Raw genomic sequence first — 17,745 nt, 5'->3', positions numbered from 1 at the left:
AACATTATTTGAATTGGAATTTTATATGGGAAACGCATCTCAATTGCGAAAAATTGAAGAAATCATTCTGTGAAAGATCCCTTTTCCCTTTTGATCCTTCTCCAGTACTCCAACACACAGCGTGTCTCCATATTTCGTCATGGCTGATGGTCGATGATATTTATGGTACTTTTTAGTTGCATCCGACCCGCCAATTGAAACTAAAACTATATGGTAAATCAATATGTTAGCCTTAAAAGTATCTTGACTCTCAAATTAACCATGAATGCCCCTCGTATTTCTAAAGTACAACTGCATGAATAGGGTGAAAAACCTTTCTTCCCTCCCGGATGCTCGTGCATGTAATTTGTCAAGTCGAAGACTTTGTCGTCAATAATAACCCATAAATCGTCAGACTTATTATGCGAAGCCACATCATGAACGGAATATGATGGTAGAGGAAACATTCTAAACCTTCCCAAGCCTTGATGATTAGTCGCGTGACAAAGCCACAAGTTTCTTCAAAATCTTCTAGACGACGCAGACAAGCCCATACTCTAAATCATGCATTTGGCATAAGTAATTGTGCCCTTTTTAAAATTGGCATTTCCCACCAAACTCTATTCATCTAACATCAACAATGCCACACGAAACCTCATGAGGGCGCTACTAGTGCTGATCCCTTCGGACCGAGGCACGCGGCCCGTGATGCTTATCCGGGGTAATTCTGGGGTAAAAAGTGCCACAGGATTTGCCCTACCCCCGCCTTAGAACGCCCACAGATTAGACCTTTCTATGACATAACTCTTGATTACATCCAATGTCATTCCCCTCCATTATTACTTGTTATCGTAATGGTGGATTGCCTTGTTTGTGGATTCTTGCATTGAAATGTACTTTTGTACGCCCGTCTGTGCATTATGGCACAAATGATTCAAGACAGCCACCAGAGCGGGGTTTTCGATACCGGGGGTCGAATATTATCCTCTTTTTATGTTAAACAAAGCCAACCAGTCCATAACAACTACTGCACTAAAAGGTTTCTTGAAACTGCCTCTTCTCCAACTGACCGAGAAATTACTGGTGCAGTACCCAAAGCCGCTATCATCAATGCAGAATTATCGACAACGAAGAGCTCGAAACGCTTGTACTTGGTGCCATCAGCAGCGTGTGCGCTGTGACATATCGCGCACAGGGCCTCCATGCACAAGATGCTCTCAAGATGGCGAACTTGAAGGCTGCGAGATTTGGAGCAATGACTTCCAGTGAGTGTGCTCAAGGATACTAAAAGACGGGCAGCTGATAAAAAACCAGGAAAGACAGAGCCGACAGGAAAAATCGTTTGAAAAAGGCCCGAATCGAAAGCTCAAACTGCAGCATAGCTAGCGATTCAAACGAAGCCGATGGATACTCTACACTGCTGTCAAGATCGATAATACCCCTGGAAAATCAAAATGTGACTTACCATAAAACCTCTAATGTTGAAGATGGCATGAGTCTACGTGGCCATGTTCCTTTTTCACAGTATTCATTCCTTCAGCTTTCACTATCGGCCGGCCTGGGGACAGAGGATATGGACTATCTGGGATCCAAAGGGTGCTTCCAGGTCCCTGCTCAGCCTGCACTAGATGGATTGGTGCGCATGTATTTTATGCATGTGCATCCATATTCTCCAGTGTTGGACGAAGCAAGCTTCTGGAGAGCATATCGTCGAGGCCCATCAAGTGATGGCAGGCCCGTATCGCTCTTTGTATTTCAGGCACTACTATTCGTGTGCTGTACAGTAAGTTACACGGGATATTAGAGAGGCTTGGATACTGATCGTCAAATAAGTACGTGGAGCTAGATATCGTGAGGAAGTGTGGATTTTCAAGCAAACTGGCTGCTAGAAATGAGTTATATACTCGAGCCAAGGTAATCGCGAGTATTCAACATCCAGTTGTAATGCTCACATAATAACTAATATTTTTTAGTTGTTACTAGACCTGGGTGCCGAAGACAAGGAACTGGATAAGGCAAGAGGAGCCCTGCTGCTTTCATACCAAGCTTCATCCGATAATCCTCAGATCGGAAGCCTCATGCTAGGAACTGCGATACAAAACTGCACGATCGCAGATAAAACAGCTTCCACGTCACCCTTTGGCATGGAAAACCCACTCATTAAGCGCGTATGGTGGTCAATCGTCCTGCGAGATGGGTTTATCTCGCTGGCATTCCGACGCAATACTCAGATAAACTGGTCGAATCCTAATCTGAAAGCAAAGTTTTTGGATGAGTGCGATCTCGAAAACGAGATGGAGAATTCTGAAGTCTACGACCGAACGGTAAAACGATTTCTTATCAAGACCTTTGAAAGGCAATGCCAGTTGGCTGTTATAGTCATTGAAATGATGTCTGCATTTTTCCCACAACAGTATCGTTGCAGCTATGGGTCTATCGATGAGGTCATGAGAGCCATGAAAGAAATACAGGATGTCAAACATGCTTTTTCCTGTTGGGAACAAACAAGCTACGAAGTTCTATACCCAGAAGAACAACCGTGGCCAGATGCGGCCACAAACTTCACCAATATGACTCGTGCATACTACTTGTTAGTGCTTACCGTCCTTCTAGTTGAGTTATTTTGCTGCTAACAAGAGCTTCAGTACCGCCAAGATTCACTTGATACACTGTGAAGCATTTATCCTGGAATCGAATAGGTCGATTGCCACAGATGAAGTTATTATGCAGACGAGAGACTCCGCACGGAATCTCAAGCACGCAGTTACTGAAGTACTTCGAGTTTTGGCGAACATGAGTAATGCCCAAAACAAGGAGACTATTCCATTGAGCACGTATGCCGCTTTACGCAAAATTAACCATTTGATCTACGAATACTTATCTTTATGGTGGCAAATAGGCTCGCTCTTATGGCATGGCCTTTAGCTATAGCTGCCATCGATGTTAACCTGGCACGGACAAATGAAGATAATATACAGCGGACGCAGCAGATGAGTTGTCTAGGCGAAATTTATCGGTATCTGACCGGTGTTGCTGATGTTACGAGCTTTGTCACTGCGGGGGCGAAGCAGATCTTACTTCTTGCAAATATGGCAGTGCAGCAACTCCTGAATCGAGGTCAAACGACAAGCCCCTCCTCAGTACTGGCCAACAGAATTCGTGGAATTAGCCCCCTTTGGTGTGAGAGCAGCCCCGAGGGTGGTCAGAATAATGATCTGCGTGATTGGGTTGACATCTTCAACCAGTATCCCGAAGTCTATCTGTTGATATCCAAATCCACTGACTATGCCCTGTCTTGTGGTCGCTTACCGGATCAAGATAAGTTGCCTGAGTGTCTTCGATCGGCGAATACTTTCGGTGCTATGGACCTCAGGCTACCATGGCTAAATGGCCTCACTTTCGATGGAGGGAGACGAGCCCCACGATCAATATCATGCGATGCATTAAGAACAGAGCAACGTCGATCATTTCAGGACGCTCTGTGCGAGAAAGTCATACCGATCTCTTTCGAAGGTACACTGGACTTCCAATCAAGTGTGATAGGTGACCAGAGCTTTCAAGCACATGAGAACTCAAGGGAGCTACACGATACATTGCATACTATCGAAGAGAGCATACCGAGTGATTTTGCGCTATCAACAGTGCCCGAAACCAGCTATCTCGAATCCATAGATAATATGGGTCATCTCACACAATCACAAAAGAGCAGCCTTACCCCCAAAGAAGGCGATTCTCTGGATCCATTCCAAGCGTCACTTGCGGACCCTGATTATTGGGGTGGATTCGGACAATTGGACCTCCGTGGCGCATATCTTGAACCTGAATTGTGGTCTAGTCTTTGAAAGATGTGGCTCGCAAAAGGCCAGTTGAAGAACAGCCTTTTTTGGCCCTTGGTCGGGTGTCGACGATAGTGCGCATACGTCTGATCGGAAAACCCTCTTCAAAAGCAAAACACTTCGCTTTTTGGTAAATCTAACCTCGAAGGTCATACAGTAGCGTTGCAAAAGTTTGAAACCCCATATTGCCCACCATTATTGACCGCCTTCTAATGGGATACTAGTAGCTACCTAAGATGGAATAGATAGGCCAATCTATTCCGTCTTAAGTAGCTACTAGTCTGCGATTAGAAGGCGGAGACAAGAACAGTCAACAAGGGGTTTCAAACCTTTGCAACGCCACTGTAATATGATCTTTAGGGAATAAATGATAGAAACGCTGGGACAACTGCCTATCATCAAATATTCTGGACAATCAACATTGAAAGAGTCCGTTCAATCTAAACATTTTCTGCTCTCTCAAATACCTCTCCGTGGTAAGAAACATCCTTGGTGTGAATTTTGATAAATCTTGCCATGACCCATAAATGCTTTCACGGTCGAAGGTAAATGCGAATTTGAGATCCTAGCGATCATCTTCCTGTTGTGACTCAAATGGTCAAAGAACGCGCCTCATGTTGAATACTTTTCGGCCAGTGGTATTATTTTTCCTTCCGTGAGACTTCAAGTTCCTCAAGCTTTCTGAATGCCTGGTAGATCTTGGAAACTCCTTGCCATGTGTAGTCTACGCTTTGTCAGTACCAGCTGTGAATGGGGACCAGGAAAAGGATACATACAACAACCAATAACCATCCATATAAAGTTGAAAAAGAAATAATAAAACCAGAAATAATATCTCTCCGGTCGGCAATACTCAATATCAAGCAGGCTAGTAGCGTAGTAAAGAATGTCACCGTAAACTTGGCCCACTGATATGACAATTTGCAAGGGATATCGCAGAGGGTGTTGCGCGATAATGCAATATGCGATGAAGAATGCCAACGGACCCCAGCAGAACTGTCGAAGAAAAGTTATTAGCAATGGTCTCGATTTGATTTGCTAAATATGAAAAAAAATTACCGCAGTCACAGCCTCCATAGAGACCAAAAACGCGTCGGAGGTCAAGTAACGAGAATCCGAAAGAGAGTATTCTTTCCACAACTGGTCGAATAAACTTTGGCCACTAGCCAATCCTGCATGGTTGACAACAAAATGCGCTTCGAAAAATAGATGAATCCATCCCGCTGTAATTTGTTAGACCCATTGCTATCAATTTTGTCAAAGGAGGCGGGCAATGAGCTTACTTAGACACATCCAAGTAAACGCAACTCGATCCGCCAAACTCGATGCTGGTCGCAGACGAGAAATCAAGAAGACAGCTGCCCCTGAAACAGCCACCCAAAAAACCCCGAAGCGAGCAATTAAAGAAATTACCGAGTCTTCGTTCGCAACATAATGAGGCAGATTGATTGAGGGCGGATAATAACCGTGAGCAATCAGGACGGTGTCCGCCATTGTATACGGAGCTTAGTCAGAAATAAGGGCTCGGATAGATCAAAAGAGCTGAGAGCGAATGAGAGTGATTTAATATAAGCACCTTTTCGACTTCTTAAGTATGCGCGGAACCGAGCCTATGTTTGGCCAAGACATGCTGCCGGAATCCGCGGGGCCCGATGGCAGCCTGCGGAACTAAGGAAAACCGAGTCAGGCCACAACAGAACAATACTACTCGTAGACCTGCCAGGTGGGCCATCGAGGCGGGTTCGGGCTCAGACTCCAAACCCGCAGCCCGGGCACAGGTCGGATAGTTAAACCCGCTACCTATGCAGGTACCCGCAGCCAAAAGCCATGGGTAAATCTTAGTATTGCCATATAATTCCTATTTATTAGGTGGTACTTGGACTACTGCGTCTACTAAAAGAATCACTACAACTGTATATATTATGGAAATTGAAAGTTATTGCCCATTTAAAATCCTGGGGGTCAAAATTGGGTAAAACGCGGGTTTGCTGTGCGGGCATGGGGTTGGGCTCGAAACCCGCACCACGGGTATGCGCAAACCAGGGAGAAAAAGCAAGAATTTACTTTGAGGAAGGTAAGGTTAATAAATTTCGAGCTACCGAGGACCATCTTCTGAGGTTGTATGAGGGCGGCGTCTGAATCGAACTTAGCGGCTACACCAATACGAAAAATGTGAGTCAGAGTGGCTGAACAAGATAGCATTGAAATTAACATATACTAGTATCTTTGTAATTTTTTCCACGAGGCTCTACTTATAATCTATTACTTATTTAATTTCACCAATATCACCCAAAAGAAAGAAGAGAGGATAAAGGAAATTCGGCGCGACCACAACACATCATCACGGGCGGCACAATGGCAAAAGATCAATCTTCAAACCATGCCTACCGAGCCATACGCGCATCCTATACGCCCAAAACCATAACTGTCTATCAGGCATATCCTCCAGAAATTTCAAATCCAGCACTTAAGGCACAAAGGTTTACACCGCCATTTTCCCGAACCAGGATGACGTGGATCAAACCCTCGTTCCTATGGATGGCGTATCGCAGTGGATGGGCAACGAAGCAGCGTCAAGAGCGTGTGTTGGCTATCGAAATTACACGGGAAGGGTTTGAGTGGGCACTCCAGGTCTCGTGCCTGAGCCATTGGGATGCAAAGGGCGAAAAGACGACATTGGATAAGGAGCAATGGCAGCAAAAGCTTCATGCAAGTCCTGTTCGCATCCAATGGGATCCAGAGCGAGACTTTGAATTTCGACCCCTGGATTATCGCTCTATTCAAATTGGACTGGGTCCTGAGGCTGTGACGCGATATGTTGATGATTGGATTGTTTCCATTACGGATGTCACGAACCTGATGCACAAAATCAGAGATCACGTCGAGGAGGGGAATCTTGAGGCTGCAGAAAGGCTTTTGCCGATTGAGGAGGCATATCCATTACCAGCCGAGCTGAAAGAAATTCTGCAGGCCTCAAGCTGATATTTTTATCTAATTTACAGCCTTGCACCGAAGTCCTCAGCAAAGGCTCTCTCAGGTCACACTCATGCATGCATGACTAGGAGAACACTCATGATTTTGTATGTACACACGATTGAGATCCATGGATGATGATTCACCGTAGCCCCGGTGCCCTTGGCACACACATACCAGGCAATAGAATCATTCATCCACATCGAATATCTTCCCGGGATTCAACAACCAGCGTGGATCCAGGGAGCGCTTGACACTCCGCATAATTTCGATAGTCTCCTCTCCGACCTCTTTCCGTAGCGAGTCCTTCTTACCCAGACCGATTCCATGCTCGCCCTGGAACGAGTTAGCTTAAGTCATATTGAGAGAAAAGATAGATTCATACAGTGCAAGAGCCCTCCATCTCAAGGGCGCGATCAACCATGTCATATACCACCTTCTCAACCCTTTCTTTTTCAGCGGGATCATTGCGATCAAACATGATGCTTGAATGGAAATTTCCATCGCCAATGTGACCCAAAATGCTAGCAAAGAGACCAAGGTCGTCAAGCTCTTTCTTGGAAATTTCTGTATTGGTCAGCGATGAAGACGCAGTATAAAAACCAGATAGACATACCGATAATATCAGGAAGACGAGAGATTGGCACTGCCACATCAGTCGACCACACCTCAGAACCCTCTTTTCGAAGAGCCATCATACTCCAAAGTGACTGCTTACGCGCAGACCAAAGATCATGAGCTTCTCTCTCGTCCTTGGCAAACTGAAATCCTTGCGCGCGGTTATTCTGAGCCAGCTCTCTTGTCAAATTGATACTATCTTCCACCCCAGCCGCAGTTCCGGAGAATTTAAAGAACAAAGTAGGAGAGACACTCCATGTGCGACCCGTTCCACCAGCACGGTTAATAACATCCATCTGAACATCATCCAAGATTTCCATACACTGGACCTGGATACCTCTCCGAATCAATTGTTGCGCTGTCGACGCGCAGTCACGAATTGTCGAGAATGCCACTACTCCAACACGAGTTTGTTCAGGGATAGGTGCCAATTTGAGAGTCGCCTCCGTGACTATTCCCAACGTTCCCTCCGAGCCGACAAGTAAGCCGGTAAGATTGTATCCGGCCGAAGTCTTGCGAGGGCGCCGGCGAGTTTTGATTACTCGGCCATCAGCCAAGACAACGGTAAGATTGATGACCCAGTCTTTCATAGTACCGTATCGCACAGCATTTGTTCCACTGCAGTTTGTACCGATCATGCCGCCAATCATAGCCGTAGGACCGGGATCAACGGGGAAAAATAGGCCAGTTCCCTTAATTTGTTCGTTCAGATCCATCCAGCCGATCGCCGGCTGAACCACAATGTCCATATCATCTTCGTGAATATCGAGGATCTTGTTCATCATTGCGAAATCAATCGTCATGCCGCCGTACGGGGCGGAGAAATTGGCTTCAAGACTGGACCCGCCAGAGAAGGGGATCATGGGCATGCGGTATTTGTGACAGACCTTGACGATTTCCACGACGTCTTCGGTGGTCTCGGGGTAGGCGATGGCGGATGGGAGGCGGTTTGCGTTCAAGCTAGACCACTCGGAATAACCGTGTCGATGGAGGTCATCGTCGTCGGTAGAGATGGTGTCTTCGCCCAGCTTGGCCCGGAGCTCGGCTATAGCCTGTGATTGTCAAATTTGTATTAAGGTATAGCATTCCAGTAAGTATAACGCACCATTTCGAAATCTTTGACTGAGCCATACTGAGGCTTTGCAGTAATTTGAGGAGTCTGGCCGTAGGAAGCATAGCCGTATCCCAGCCCAGCAGCAAATGTGGCGATCGCAAGGGCCCGAAGTGGCGTCCAGGAGGATGAATTCGGCGATGACTGAGGTCTAGCGCTTGTATATTCTTGCTTCTGCTGTCCTTTACCTGCACCACTGCTTGAACTGTTCAATCGAAAGGCTGCGGTTCTGGTGGCCCAGCCGGATTGGGGAACGCGGGGAATGCGGGGTGTGGAGAAACCCCGGAGAAGAAGCGGTGCTCGCATAGTGATGGGGGTCAGGGGTTAGGGGTATCGACAATGAAGGAAGAGGGAGGTTTCGAAAGGAGATTTAGATTCGTAGGGGAACAAAATATTCCGAAATTGCTAGAGTCAGAAGTGCCGTCACGCTATTCCGTTGTTCCGGGGCAAAGACAGGGCGAGGTTTGAATTCCCCCCGCTCGACTCGACTTCGGCCGAGAAGGAACAATTCCGCTAGCGTGGGGGTATGGGGGTATGGGGGTATGGGGGTATCGGAGGTGTTTGATGGAGTGCCACGAGTACTGAGCACTAGTATGACTACGCTGTTGATATGACTTGCTCTCTCTAGGGATTCCCATTAACATCGGCTAGGCCGATTAGGTATATTAACTCCCAGTATCTGCAAGAAAGAAACTTGAATACCCGCCATGGTAGCTGGGCGTCTTTCATAACCAAAGAACTATTGACATGATGAGACTCAATTTCACATGCCCTCATTGCGGTGCCGACTTATCATCTGACCCCGAGAAGGCTGTGCTGGTGAAAATAAAGTCCCGTGAAAACTCCAAATCCATATCCAAATCCAAATCCTGAAGACAGTTATCCTCGAAAGGATCGGTCGGCCCAACCGTAGGCTGTTTATGCTTTGAGTTATTGGCAGCCGGAGACTTGGTCGGGCTGTTAAGATCAGCTTCACCCAGCGGTTTGCGAGTCGAACGTCTTGCAGACTCCGAGAAATGGGGGCTCGACTTTGACATCGGAAGACCCGGTGTTCGGGGTTGAGGTTGCGATGGGTGAGAAAGGCGGTTTCCCCGGGGTCGTTTAGCGGTGCGTTCGTTAAAATTAGAAGCCATGGACTCGAATGATTCTATCAGTTGTGAATCTTCGTCGTTGTATGCATCGAGGTGGCGTGCTGCTGGTTTAGATTGCTTCGCACTCCTTGGTTGTTGGGGTTTGGGCTCTGCAGGCTCTGCAGGCTGTGCAGGCTGTGCAGAAAACCCCATGACCCCCATCAAACGGCCAATATGTTGCTGGGCCTCGGAGAATTCTCTAGCCTTGGCTTCTCGTTCATTCCGCATGGATTGAACCTTTACAATAGGTCAGTATAGGCCCAATTTCTTGAATTGTTCTGTGCGTTGTGGAATAGAGGGCTTCATGTCACACACCTTCTTCTCCAACTGTATCATGCGCTTGTCCTTTGCCTGGATCTTCTTTGTGGCTTCACTCGCACCATCTTGCACCTCGCGATGTAGACGTTTGTTTTCCTCTTTCAGCTTTGTGACCTGCCATGTCTCTGTTAGAAAGAAATCGAGAATGAAGTAGTTCTTGCAAGACAAACCTCTGCTTTGTTATTGGAAATTTGGACCTCATGGTTTTGTCTCATTGCCTCCCTTTCCAACCTTGATGTTTCTTCGGCTTGTTGGAGCGAGTTATGCAGCCTCTCGGTTTCCTGGCTCTGTTCTACCATCTGCAGGTACCAGCTGTTAGCTCAACAAATATACACGTAGACCAGTGCAGACTAACCATAGACTTCATATTCTCCGTCTCTATTTGAAGGTCTCCATTTACCGACAAGAGACGTTGAATTTCGCCCTCCTTTTCGGAACATAGAGTCCTGTGTTGCTCTAAGGCCTGCTTGTGCTGCTCGATATCATGTTGCAAGAATGCGACTGTTTCCGAGGAGGATGCCTTTTCTTGTACCCCGACATCCAGTGACCGCCTCATTTTTTCATTCTCAGACTGAAGACGGTGCAGCTTCTCCTGTAGTTCTTCTAGCTGATCATCCTTCCCTGTGGAGGTAGCGATCAAATCAAGTTCCCGTGATCGAGCCCTGTCTTTTTCCAAGTGAAGACTTTCTTCGGAATGAAGTATTTGTTCCTGGAGTTCGTCGTGTGCGGAATTGAGTGAGGCAGACAGCTCTTCCACACGATTACATGCGCTTTCGGTTTGCTCCTCCAGACGAGCCATCTCTTGGCGAAGGTCGGACATCGCCTGTACCGATTGTCTATTAACGTGTTCGAGGTTGTCATGTTCACGCCGGAGTTGCTCCGCTTCGAGCATATATTTGTTTCGATCTTCCTCGGCGGAGCGGAGGGGACCTTCGACATCATAGCAGCGTCGCTCCATATCAAAACAAATACCCTCCACCATTTGCACCATAGAATCATTCGCCACTTTGGAATTCTGCATGAAGGTATCCGTGATTTGAGATCGCCAATCCCGATTCGTATGTTGCAGAGATGTGAATTCCCGGCGGTCGCGGAGGAGAAGAGAGCTACGAAAGTTACTTGAGTCGGCATTAGCAAAGGAACACTTTTCGAGCGACATTGGCACGCGTCCAACAAAGGACTTAATAATATCAATGTCTCTTCCGTTCCCGTTCTGGGACAATGCGGCCGCAAAGTACATCTCAAACAGGTTTTGCAGGATATTATTCTGCAATGTAGTGTAGGCGCAGTAACATATCTCTGAGCCCTCGCACTGGACCTGGCTGGTTTGGGACGGGAATTGGCCGAAAAGACTTGCGATGGTCTCTTTTGTAGACGTAGAGCTTAACAAGGACGATATAACCTGCTGGGACTCGGCTTGCTGGAAGCTCGAAAGCAATAAGTTTGCGACGTGCAGATTGGATAAGGAGCCACGGTTCATATTGTTGTCCTTCACCGCATCGACAGTGAATCTGAGTAACTCATAAACGAAGGATTCGTCGCAAGCCTACTCATGTTAGCTAGATCTTGTGGAAACAAATAAGCCATACTTACAGCTAGGGACTGTGTTAGACGAATCACTAGATGAGACTCCATAGTGGTTAAAGCTACTCGACTGTCTCTAGAAATGAGAAGTCGTAGCCCCAGGTTGCGAATTTGAGGGGGAAAGTTTTCAACCGGGCATATGGACAACAAGAAGGTCAAGCCCTGGAATCAAGATGTTAGAGTCAAGTCAGGCAAGATATAGCCACGGTCCAAGGGTGCATACCATAAGCTGAACCTCGCGATCCAACCCATCTCGGACCACTTTATCACACAGCTTAGCGACCTTCGAGGAGCCGCTCGCTACCCAGGCATTCTTCTGGCTGGCGTCAATATTGTCAACGATAGATATGGCGAGGCGGATGCTCTCTGCGGCTTGAGATGGAGTGAGAGGGCTGCTATTTGAAGAGCAGGCTAAGATGACTCGCAAGACAACTAAGTCCAGGGTTTTCTGCCCGCGTTTGGGGCCAAAGAAATGTTGAATGTTTAGAAGCCAGGCCGGTGGCTTCGACCCGTGTTGTTTTGAGGGGCTCTGGTGTTCTGACTGGGTCGATGCGATGCGGGCAAATGTAGCGAGGCTCAGGAGAATGCCCATATGGTCTTCCATGTTGCGGAGGGTTTTGGTAAATTCAAGCTGCAGATTGGCCATTGTTTCGTCGGGGATCTCATTGAGGAGACCAGGAGAGCCATTCAAAGTGCCCATTATCATGTGTAAAGGGGCCACGGTCTCTGCACATGGGTTACTCGCCATGACTGAAACCAACTTCGTGATGAAGCCGTGAAGCCGACCGGGAGGAGCCATGGTAGATGGAAGAGGCAATGAGAGCAGAGCAGCGCATGCTTCAGTATACTATTAGGGTCAGCTCGTCGTTCCCAAGGACTAGTTTGATATCACCCACGTCCGGCTCCCCAGAATCCACGGCCTTCTCAAGGAAAGCTTCCAATACAACCGGGTGACGATTCAGCAGTGTATCTTGGAAGCAAGTTGTCATAGCTACCGCAGGTTAACTTCAGGCGCTGACATGTATTTCCCCCAGATCATAAAGCTCACCAAATATGGAGAGTAATGGCAAAGCAACTCGCGATCGCGACAAGCTTTCTACCAGGACATCCGCAAACAGACCGACTTGGCACGGCTTTTGCAGGATCCATATCTTGATTTTTGATGAATCCAGATTTTCTGCCAGTCTATATAGGTCCTGGTCACGGTGTTAGTGTCCATTCTGCAAGATGCTGTTATGACGTACCTGGAGTGAAGCCACATAAGGCGCGGTTATGACGCGCTCAATCTCGCGAATAAGTCGCGTGAGATCCTCGCACATGACGATGTCTATGCTACCTGGTACTCAGCAGGTTTCGTGGTCACTTAGAGGTGGTCCCTTAAACCCAGGTGGTTGAGGAGAGAAGCAATCCGAAGTGTGTACGATCGGCGGCCGTTGCCCCCGCAACCGGGCGGTCACTGGGCACAACCACTCACAGCCCGGTATCCGATCTATATCTTTTTGCACTTCTAGCATGTACTAAAGGTAGTCTACAGTAAAGCAAAGATATATTGGAGTGATTCAATAATTGCCCCAGGAGTTAATTTAATGCGATCCTAGAGTATCAACACGCACGTCACCTGGGTACTGCTTGTACATTCACCTACTAGAAACTCCTGTTTTGCATGGATTCCAGGGTTTGTGCATGATCTCGTTTGCTGGCCCCTTTTCAATCGGGTATCAACCTGAGGGGCCATTCCCCCTCATCCTTCTCTTTTCTAAATAGGTGTAGTACCTAGAGAGTACTCATAAATACCTCTAAACGACTGCCTTAACAATTGATATAGGGGAAACGATGTGATTGGCTGACTGGCCCTCCCCCCGTCGCCTTTGCACCTTCTTCTTCTTCACCTTCGTCCTTCGCCCACTCGGTGCCTTCCTTTCACTTTTCGTCATCCGAAGAATCTAATTAGGTCTTCTCTTGCTAGAGTCACTCATCTTCCACTCACCTGGTGGCCAAACTTGCTCTTGGCAATATTTGCACCTGCCTGCCTGCCTGGCCCGCCAATACCAAAGAGCTGGCCTGACAGTATCACCATAAGTAGAGCTATCTCAGCTAGCTCTGTCTTTCCATTCTTCCCTTCCATTCTCTTCTCTCCAAGAACAGGTGTCTGAACCATGGCAAACCAGACAGAACTCGTCCAGGGGGTTCCTATGATGTCCTTTCCGCTAGATATTCCGACATGGCGAAGCTGGGAATCGTTGGCTATCAACGTGTTCAACATCCCCGAAGGCACAAACACATTTGTCCTCTGGGATTCCTTCAAAAATGAAGGCAATATTACCAGTGTCGACATCTTTGATCAGAGGACGGGCGATCGTCACAGCAAGGGCCGCATCCGCTTCAGGTACATATCCATACCTACTTATATCGCTGATCCGTATGTCATGGCCTTCCACTGATTTCAAATGATTACAGACCCCCTCCCTCATCCGAATTTTGGGCCATGGGAACATACATTATCAAGCTCCGGAACAGGTCAGAGGTAACGGTTCGTGTCGAACTGAAGACCGGGGACCAAGAGGGTCTCATGGACAGTCCTGTGCGCCCTGGAGTGAGATATCCTTCGTTTATGGTAAGCAGACTTAGTTTAAATGTAATTATTATTGCTTTGCCATATTCATTACTGATTGCAGGATTTTTCTGTCATGAAACTCGACGTATGCGTTTTGAATGGAGAAAATTCCTTTCACATCATGCACGCTTTCAAAGGCTCTCTAAGAGGATCCCTCGACATCCGCCGACGAGAATTGTCTATCAATTTCACTACCAACATTTGTGATATCAGAAACCTTCGCAACCCTTCTCTTCATTCAGAAGAAAATGAAAGTCTCTTCCGTTTGAGAGTGAAATTTATCCAGCTAGACAAGCTCTGGGAATTCCATGATCCCCAGTCCAAGAATATCTCTCTCCTCGCTGTTTTAGAGCACCCAGCACTCTATTTCCGTCGGCTAAAGAATCTGGAGCCTACCTTTCAATCCGACACAAATTGGAAGGAAATTGATGCGTGGCCCCGGCAGACTGCTCTGGTACACAATCCCGAAGCACTGGTTAACCAGACACTCATTACCAATCTTTACCGCTCTGGTCAAATTGTCGATATCGGTGAGTACTTTCAACCTCTCGTATAAAGTGACTAATTCTCAATCTCCTTGTTCTCTAGGTCGGTGGAATGTCTTCCGGATTACCTTGTCCCCCGAGGCAGTTGGGAATGGCGTTTTCACACTCTTACACGATATTCTAGGCGATCATAACGTTCCAGTACAGAATTATTGCCCCTTCAAAGAAAGTTTTCGGAGACCGAAGCTTGTCTGGGACTGGATCAACCACTCACCCGCCCAGAACCCCTCATCACCACACTCTACACTCGGCGACCTAGCAGATCGGGGATACGTTCCTTTGGACTTTCCTGTCCGTTATCAGCTAGAAGTTTGCATCTCAAATGGATGGCTTTCGGAATTTTGCATGACTCGAGAATTTGTCCTCAAATTACGGGATCTCGGAGAAAAGAACGCCAGAAGGCTGTTGGAGCATGTCGGCACGGAAAAAACCACTTACCCGGATCCCATGAAGATTTTTGATATCAAGGTCTACAAGGGAGTCAGTGATGCAAAAATCCCTTCCTACTGTTCCTTCATGCGAAGTGCCCAAGTCACTCCAACTACGATCTACTACTACACTCCCACGGTTGACACGTCGAATCGGATCATTCGCCGCTACATCGAACACGTAGATCACTTTCTCCGTGTTCGATTCACTGACGAGAAGAGCGTAGGTAGGATATTTTCTACCGTGGGGGATTCCCAGGATGAGATTTACACTCGAGTCAAGAGAACCATGGCGAACGGAATCACGGTAGGTGATCGTCATTATGAATTTCTCGCATTCAGCAACTCTCAGTTCCGTGACCACGGCGCGTACTTCTTCGCACCCACTCTCCATCTGACTGCAGCCCATATTCGGGCTTGGATGGGTAAGCTCAGTCATATCAGGAATATAGCAAAGTATGCTGCAAGGTTGGGTCAGAGCTTCTCTACCACTCGTGCATTCGGGGGCTGCAAAGCCGATATTCGACAAATCGAAGACATTACCCGGAATGGCCGCGTATTCTCCGACGGCGTAGGCAAGATATCCAAGTTCTTGGTCTCTATGGTTGCCGAGGAGCTGAATCTCAAGACCCCAGATGGTGAACTGCCCTCTGCCTTTCAATTCCGACTTGGTGGGTGTAAAGGCCTGCTTGTGGTTTCTTCAGATCCTGGTCACTCTGAGGTTCATATTCGACCGAGCCAACTGAAATTCGAAAGCCCTCATGTCAGGTTGGAAATCATCCGCTCTTCACGCCCTTCGGTCGCAACCTTAAATCGACAACTGATTCTTGTGCTCACCTCCCGAGGGATTTCTGACAGAGCGTTCCACAAAAAGCTCAAACAGCATCTTGAAATATTTGAAGAGGCCATGGTGAAGGATGAAAAAGCCACTGGTATGCTTCGGAAATACATTGATCCCGAACAAATGACACTCTGTCTCGCCCAGATGATAGACTGCGGCTTCAGGCGAACAGAAGAGCCATTTGTCTATTCGATGCTGGCTCTATGGAAGACCTGGCATCTCAAACATCTCAAAGAGAAAGCCAAAATTGTGATTGAAAAAGGCACGTGTGTGTTTGGCTGTATTGATGAGACTGGTATCCTCAATGGTTATTTTCGTGGCAGGCCATTAGACAAAGAAGCTTCACTGCCACAGATTTTTATCCAGGTCTCTCAGCCTGAAAAAAGAGGTTGGTCTCGGAAGGTCATCACGGGGCTCTGCATCGTCGCCCGAAATCCTTCACTTCACCCAGGGGATATTCGAGTTGTTTTCGCGGTAGATGTGCCAGCGCTGAGGCATCTGCGAGATGTTGTCGTATTTCCGCAGACTGGTGATCTAGATGTTCCCGGCATGTGTTCCGGCGGGGACTTGGACGGGGATGACTATGTCGTTATCTGGGACCAGGACTTGATTCCATCTAAGCGAAACTGGTTCGAACCTCCAATGCAACAAAATCCGAAGAAAGCCCCAGATCTTGATCGTGACGTGACAGTGGATGAAGTGACCTCATTCTTTGTCACGTACATGAAAAACAACATCTTACCATCGGTCGCGAGAGCTCATTTAGCATGGGCTGATATTCTTCCCGATGGCATTCGTGATGATAAATGCGTTCGTCTGGCTCGACTTCACTCCGATGCAGTCGATTATAACAAAACCGGAGGTGCTGCAGTGATGACCCGTGATCTTGTTCCCTCAAGGTGGCCACACTTCATGGATAGGAGGAGTGCGATTTCAAAGAAAGATTACCACTCCACGAAAATTCTGGGCCAGCTCTACGATGCCGTCGAGAATGTCAACTTCGTTCCTCATCTCACCATGTCATTTGACTCTCGGATTCTAGATTGCAAGCCCGAACTAAAAGAGCTAAGCGAAGGTCTTCTAGACTATGCGAGAAGTTTGAAAGAAGACTATGACGCGGCAGTGCGCCGGGTAATGGCTCAATACGAAATCCCAACTGAATTTGAAGTGTGGTCTTCCTGGATCCTTAGCCACAACGGCTCGGCTAACAACTACAATATCTCCGAGAAGGTCGGCGGGCTCGCAGAACATCTTCGAAGTGGTTTCCGCCAGCACTGTTACGAAAAAATGGGTGGTCGTTTTCTTGAGGTGCTTGCGCCATTGGTAGTGGCGATGTACCGTGTCACTCATGAAGACCTCCTGACTACTCAAGGAATCACCAAGTACGATGATGAGTCCGATTACGAGGAATCAGATCACATGGAATCCAGCGCGGCGAAGACTTCTCTCATCAGCTTTCCTTGGATGTTCTCCGAGTATCTGGGCAAAATTGCCCAGGGACATTATGATCTTGACGCCATCACGAAGCTCGCAGCCACTAAAGGAGACCGTCCTAAGGGAAAGGTGTACACGCAAGCAGAGGTTATGCGGCTTACAGCCGATTTTTCCATTGAGGGGGGGGTCAGGAAGGCCGAAGGTCGAAATCCCCGAGAGCGAAATCCTCCAGAGCGAAAACGATATTGTCGAGGAAATATTTGAAGACAAAGTCACTGCAAACTCATCGGCTCTAGACAAATTGATCGATATGATGGGAGACTCGGAGTGAGGG

The 17,745-nt window shown here is 47.5% G+C and overlaps 7 protein-coding genes across 7 annotated transcripts; 3 read left to right on the top strand and 4 right to left on the bottom strand.

Annotated features, from left to right (window-relative positions):
- Positions 1-39: 39 nt before the first annotated feature.
- On the bottom strand, positions 40-446 carry N7481_012391 (cytochrome b5-like heme/steroid binding domain-containing protein; the record flags this gene model as incomplete). Its single annotated transcript, XM_057271610.1, has 2 exons — positions 40-200; positions 314-446. The coding sequence occupies 2 exons, from the start codon at positions 444-446 to the stop codon at positions 40-42; spliced, it is 294 nt and encodes a 97-aa protein (XP_057115798.1).
- Positions 447-1,201: 755 nt separating this feature from the next.
- Positions 1,202-3,821, top strand: N7481_012390 (fungal specific transcription factor domain-containing protein; the record flags this gene model as incomplete). Its single annotated transcript, XM_057271609.1, has 5 exons — positions 1,202-1,244; positions 1,362-1,762; positions 1,953-2,569; positions 2,625-2,813; positions 2,879-3,821. The coding sequence occupies 5 exons, from the start codon at positions 1,202-1,204 to the stop codon at positions 3,819-3,821; spliced, it is 2,193 nt and encodes a 730-aa protein (XP_057115797.1).
- A 635-nt stretch (positions 3,822-4,456) lies between these two features.
- N7481_012389 (EXPERA domain-containing protein) lies at positions 4,457-5,309 on the bottom strand (the record flags this gene model as incomplete). The annotated part of the gene is made up of 4 exons (XM_057271608.1): positions 4,457-4,539; positions 4,592-4,811; positions 4,875-5,038; positions 5,099-5,309. The coding sequence occupies 4 exons, from the start codon at positions 5,307-5,309 to the stop codon at positions 4,457-4,459; spliced, it is 678 nt and encodes a 225-aa protein (XP_057115796.1).
- An 861-nt stretch (positions 5,310-6,170) lies between these two features.
- On the top strand, positions 6,171-6,797 carry N7481_012388 (DUF4291 domain-containing protein; the record flags this gene model as incomplete). The annotated part of the gene is made up of 1 exon (XM_057271607.1): positions 6,171-6,797. The coding sequence occupies one exon, from the start codon at positions 6,171-6,173 to the stop codon at positions 6,795-6,797; it is 627 nt and encodes a 208-aa protein (XP_057115795.1).
- A 180-nt stretch (positions 6,798-6,977) lies between these two features.
- N7481_012387 (FAD-binding oxidoreductase) lies at positions 6,978-8,823 on the bottom strand (the record flags this gene model as incomplete). Its single annotated transcript, XM_057271606.1, has 4 exons — positions 6,978-7,124; positions 7,174-7,355; positions 7,405-8,458; positions 8,512-8,823. The coding sequence occupies 4 exons, from the start codon at positions 8,821-8,823 to the stop codon at positions 6,978-6,980; spliced, it is 1,695 nt and encodes a 564-aa protein (XP_057115794.1).
- Positions 8,824-9,290: 467 nt separating this feature from the next.
- Positions 9,291-12,868, bottom strand: N7481_012386 (uncharacterized protein; the record flags this gene model as incomplete). The annotated part of the gene is made up of 9 exons (XM_057271605.1): positions 9,291-9,884; positions 9,963-10,079; positions 10,136-10,264; positions 10,321-11,511; positions 11,559-11,711; positions 11,773-12,396; positions 12,446-12,540; positions 12,598-12,745; positions 12,794-12,868. The coding sequence occupies 9 exons, from the start codon at positions 12,866-12,868 to the stop codon at positions 9,291-9,293; spliced, it is 3,126 nt and encodes a 1,041-aa protein (XP_057115793.1).
- Positions 12,869-13,705: 837 nt separating this feature from the next.
- Positions 13,706-17,675, top strand: N7481_012385 (RNA dependent RNA polymerase; the record flags this gene model as incomplete). Its single annotated transcript, XM_057271604.1, has 4 exons — positions 13,706-13,935; positions 14,007-14,163; positions 14,225-14,693; positions 14,752-17,675. The coding sequence occupies 4 exons, from the start codon at positions 13,706-13,708 to the stop codon at positions 17,673-17,675; spliced, it is 3,780 nt and encodes a 1,259-aa protein (XP_057115792.1).
- Positions 17,676-17,745: the final 70 nt, after the last annotated feature.

Source organism: Penicillium waksmanii (genome assembly GCF_028829765.1).
Source record: "Penicillium waksmanii strain IBT 27052 chromosome Unknown utg000010l:1.0-3698451.0:1.0-3701458.0, whole genome shotgun sequence".
NCBI lineage: Eukaryota > Fungi > Ascomycota > Eurotiomycetes > Eurotiales > Aspergillaceae > Penicillium > Penicillium waksmanii.
The sequence above is the reverse complement of the archived record's forward strand: the minus strand, read 5'-3'. Positions and strand labels throughout refer to the sequence as shown.